Raw genomic sequence first — 4,461 nt, 5'->3', positions numbered from 1 at the left:
TAATAGCTTTTTGCTTTGTTGGAGGAGGCAAAGTGGGATTAAGGATATTTATTGTTGGGTGAGTTTGAGATAGTTTTTCCCTTACCTTTCACTTTTTTATTCAAGATATTTTTCTTCACAATTGATCAATAGTTGTAAGCTTGAGATCAATTACTTTCGGCTTTGGCTTGTTTTTCCTTTGAATAATGAGCCACGGACCATAGCCATCAAAAGTAGAGGGACTAGTGGTATGAACATCCAAGTGCGATGGATCTAAATGGTTAATAGCATTAACAAATGGAGAAGTAGAAGCATGACATTTTTCGATAGAGTGGTTGATCTTCCAACAAGAGAGAATTCAAACCTTCATAAATAATAGCTTGTTTATATCCTTCGCTAGTAACAAAACGAGGAAGGGGTTTACGGAGATTTAGTTGAACGTATAAATGACCATATATATCCCTTTCTTTAGCAAGTGTGTGACTATCAACTCTTAGGAGAGATCTAATACCTCTACCAATTTTCTTAAAAATATCCATATCAAAGTATTGAACTGGTAATTCTGGTGATCTTAACTAGGGGTGAACAGTCGATCGAGTTGAGTCAATCGAGTCAAAAAATTTCTAGTTAGTCGAGTTAACGAATTTTATTTTAGCAATTGAACTCAATTTGAAATCTTCTCGAATCAAATCAAATCGAGTAAAAAAATTTCGAGTCAAGTCAAATAAAGTTAACGAATTCTATTATTTATACTCAATGTTGCATTTACATGGACCAGTTATTTAACTAGTAGACAAAGTACAATATTATTTAACTACATAAAAAATATAATGGTTTTGCTTTTAACTTAATAGGTAAACATTTATCAAAATGACGTAGTTTTGCCTTTTGACTTAATGGTTTTGACTTTTAACTTTAGAAAAGGTAAACATTTATCAAAACAACGTAGTTTTTCCGTTTCTTATTCGGATTTTCAGATAACTCGAATTATGTAATTCCTATCCGAGTTAAACCGAAAAATTTAATTTCTTATTCATGTTGATCCGAATAACTTGATTAATTTGAATAACTCGATTAATTCGAATAACTCAAACTATTTAATTTAAAATTTTAATTTTTTATCGAGCTTTTCAAATAAAATCAAATTTTGCTCACTCCTAATTTTAACCAAACTGCAGCATAGGAAATTGTAGCAGTAGATGCCCTAAGGTTCGATTCCCATTTGCACACAATAAGAAAATGACCCCAATAAACTATGGTCCATTTTGTATAACATAAACATAATCAGAGTTATAATGAAAGGAAACAATAAAGTAGTTAAGACCTAAGCCTGTAAATTGGATTTTACCTGTGGGTTTCCAAAGGGATGAAAGCTGACTAGAGACAAATTAGTAACCCATAGTTTTCCCAAACGAGGCACTGGCCATTTATTTCTGATTGTATAATTTATTTAAAAGATATTATTACATCAAGCATTTATAGAGTTTTGAAACCCCATCGATAATTAAAAATAAGTGAGACATTTAACTCACTTGTGGAAAAGTTATTAAATAGGAACAATTAATTTAGAAGGGGTTGGATTTTGATGGGAAGACCCTCCTTAGGAATGGGTGATGGAATGTAGGAAATCTTCTCATTGGGATTGAGTTTAACCCATTTGAAAGTGGTGAGCAGATTGTGGATGAAAGTGAGGATTTCGAGTCGAGCATACTCCTTGCCAGGGCACATTCGAGGACCTCCCCCAAATGGTACAAAGGAGTAGGGTGCAGGACCATTCCCTTCAAACCTTGATGGATCAAATCTCTCTGGATCCGGAAAGTATTTCGGATTCTTGTGCGTTGTATGCACCATCCAAAACGCCTGACCATTTTAGTACAATTAAATCAATATTTATTATATATGGTTGCATTATTTTATTTTTTTAAAAAAAGGTATTAGTTACCTTCCATCCCTTTGGGATTGTATAACCTGCGTAAGTGAAGTCGGTTATGGCCTCTCTGAAAGACCCATTAGCAGGCGGAGCCAACCTCATTACTTCGCATGCCACGCACCAAGTATACTTCATCTTCTGTATATCTTCCCATCTCAATGGCTCCCCTGCCTCCTTGCATCTTAATACTTCCATTTGTTCTGCATTTTCCCAGCAATTAGTTGAAAACATTACTTTATTCATGAATAGTCCCATCCCAATGTCATGGGTGCTTAAAATCAAGCTAAATCACGTACCTTCAAGAACCCTGTTATATACTTCAGGATAATCCGAAAGATAGCTAACAATGAAGGTGATGGCAGTGCTTGTTGTGTCATGGCTGGCAATAAAGAAGCCCACAATCTTATTGCCGATCTCAACCTCAGTCATACCATCCATCAGCATGCTGTCAACCAAGTCTGAGGCTACTGTTTTCCCTTTCTCCAATATCTCATTTTTCTTCTGGGTAATGAGGGCTAAAAGCCGTTGTCGAATCAGTCTGCCGGCCTTCACTGCCCGATTGAAAGTTGTACCTGGAAGATCTATGGGAACCGACATGAGACCCGCAGTGGCAAGAGCAAATGGCTTCGCGAAGTTCTCTATCTCGTCGTAATCCGTGACGCTCATGAAAAGACGACAAGCCAGTGCGAACGTGTACTTCTTGGAGAGTGGGAAAACTTGGACTTCATTATACGGCGACCAATGTTGATTTAGGTGCTCTTTCGCCATTATATCCATGACTGGTATGAAATGTTGCAGGGACTCAGGCTTGAGAAAAGGAGGCAGATAGGCCCGAAGTTTAGTGGATTCTTCTTTGGAAGAATTGTCAACACTGGATGGGTCCATCAAAGCTTTCTTAATAGAATCCGGCCACCATGAAGTGACATATTTGTTTTGGCCGGAGAAAAGGAACTTGTTACCAGCGGAGCCGCAGAAGACGGCCATGTCTTCTCCAAGCAGTGATGTGCGAAACACATCGGGTGAATATTTGGTAGTTCTATCAGTCACGAATTTCTCAGGAGTTCCCCTTCTGGACGCCAATACAAAATCCAAGGTTTCACCGATGTATGGAAGACCCTTTTTACCAGGAGGGAGGTTGGGGGTGGGGCCGCCACCGCCGCTAGATTTGTATTTGTAAAGAAAGTAAAAGAGACCGGCAGAGACGTATAGAAGCACCAAGTGGAGTAAGTATGGCATGAAAGAATCAAAGGCGTCCATGGCTGCTGCAAGCTTCATGTTGGTAGCTATGAAAACTGAAATGGAGAATGGATGCATCTGAAATGTATATTTATAGTGCTATCATATGCTAGTTTATCCCCGTATTTGTCTTTGGAGGAATTCAAGTCCATCCAAGTTTGGTATCTCCATTTACTTTTCTAATGGAAATCCTTCATTCCCATCAATGATACTAATTTTTGACTTGCTCCATGCCCTTACTCACACTAGCATATATTTGTACTCTTTAAAGTTTCAAATCAAAGTACTTCTGGACAAATATTTTTAATATATATTTAAAATATTTGTAATCTAGTTAAAAGCATCATTTATGTTAATAGAATAAAGTTGTTAATTGATTCATAATTCAAAATACATTGTTTATAGAATAAATATGTTATTTGTTGATGGATGTAATTTGTAAGAGTTGCATTGGTTGTTTAAAGAAGAAAGAAAATGGAAGAAGACTTAAATGGATTGTAACAACAATTTTAAATCCGTGGAATGGGTTATATTATAGGATAAATAAATGAGGAAGAAACAAGAATAAGAATATTTGTTAAACAAATTAAAATTATGGATCCATCATATCCTTATCGAAGATTATCCTACATTGCTTCACATAGAGTGGGTCGATCCAAATAAAATTTATTGAAAGTGACAAAAGGTGGCCAGTTGCACTTCATGGACAACCCAGAGATCAAGGGCATCAAGGGCATGTTCACTTACACAATGTATGGCTTGGTTTTTATATAATTGGCTTAGCGTTTAGGGTATATTCAGCTTCATCTGAGTTTAGTCTTAATTTTCTTTATATAATTTTAAATCTCTCTCCAAATCCTTTTACTATAATATTAATTTTTTATTTGTTGGATGTATTTACCAAACTATATGATATTAGCTGGAAATTTAATTTTTACTGTAGATGTTAAAAGAATTATATTTATCTAAAAGTTAATTAAAGTTATACAAGGTTCCCTAGTAAACAGTTGTACACAACCCGAAGGCATTCCTAAGAAGCATGTCTCTATGAAGGAGCTTGTTACGCCGAGTGGGGATTGGAATTGGTCTATTCTTAACTCGGTTCTGCCACGTCCAGTCATCCTAAACATCTCAACTTATAAGCCTCCATCAGATCATAACGTTGATGACTCTACAAGTTGGGTTCACAATAAAAAGAAATTGTTTTCAGTGTGATCTGTCTACGCTACTAATTGTGGGGGTGGAAAGGAGTAGATACGATGGGATTTGGCATCGGATTTGGCACATTCGAGTTCCTCAAAAGGCGTGTGTTTTCA

The 4,461-nt window shown here is 36.3% G+C and overlaps 1 protein-coding gene across 1 annotated transcript; it reads right to left on the bottom strand.

Annotated features, from left to right (window-relative positions):
- Nucleotides 1-1,395: 1,395 nt before the first annotated feature.
- Nucleotides 1,396-3,341, bottom strand: LOC105781233 (beta-amyrin 28-monooxygenase). The gene is made up of 3 exons (XM_012605778.2): nucleotides 2,206-3,341; nucleotides 1,922-2,109; nucleotides 1,396-1,839 (listed from the first exon to the last, which is right to left on the bottom strand). The coding sequence occupies exons 1-3, from the start codon at nucleotides 3,221-3,223 to the stop codon at nucleotides 1,540-1,542; spliced, it is 1,506 nt and encodes a 501-aa protein (XP_012461232.1). The 5' UTR covers nucleotides 3,224-3,341; the 3' UTR covers nucleotides 1,396-1,539.
- Nucleotides 3,342-4,461: the final 1,120 nt, after the last annotated feature.

Source organism: Gossypium raimondii, chromosome 13, assembly GCF_025698545.1.
Source record: "Gossypium raimondii isolate GPD5lz chromosome 13, ASM2569854v1, whole genome shotgun sequence".
NCBI classification, from domain to species: Eukaryota; Viridiplantae; Streptophyta; class Magnoliopsida; order Malvales; family Malvaceae; genus Gossypium; species Gossypium raimondii.
This window is presented reverse-complemented; position numbering and strand designations above follow the sequence as displayed.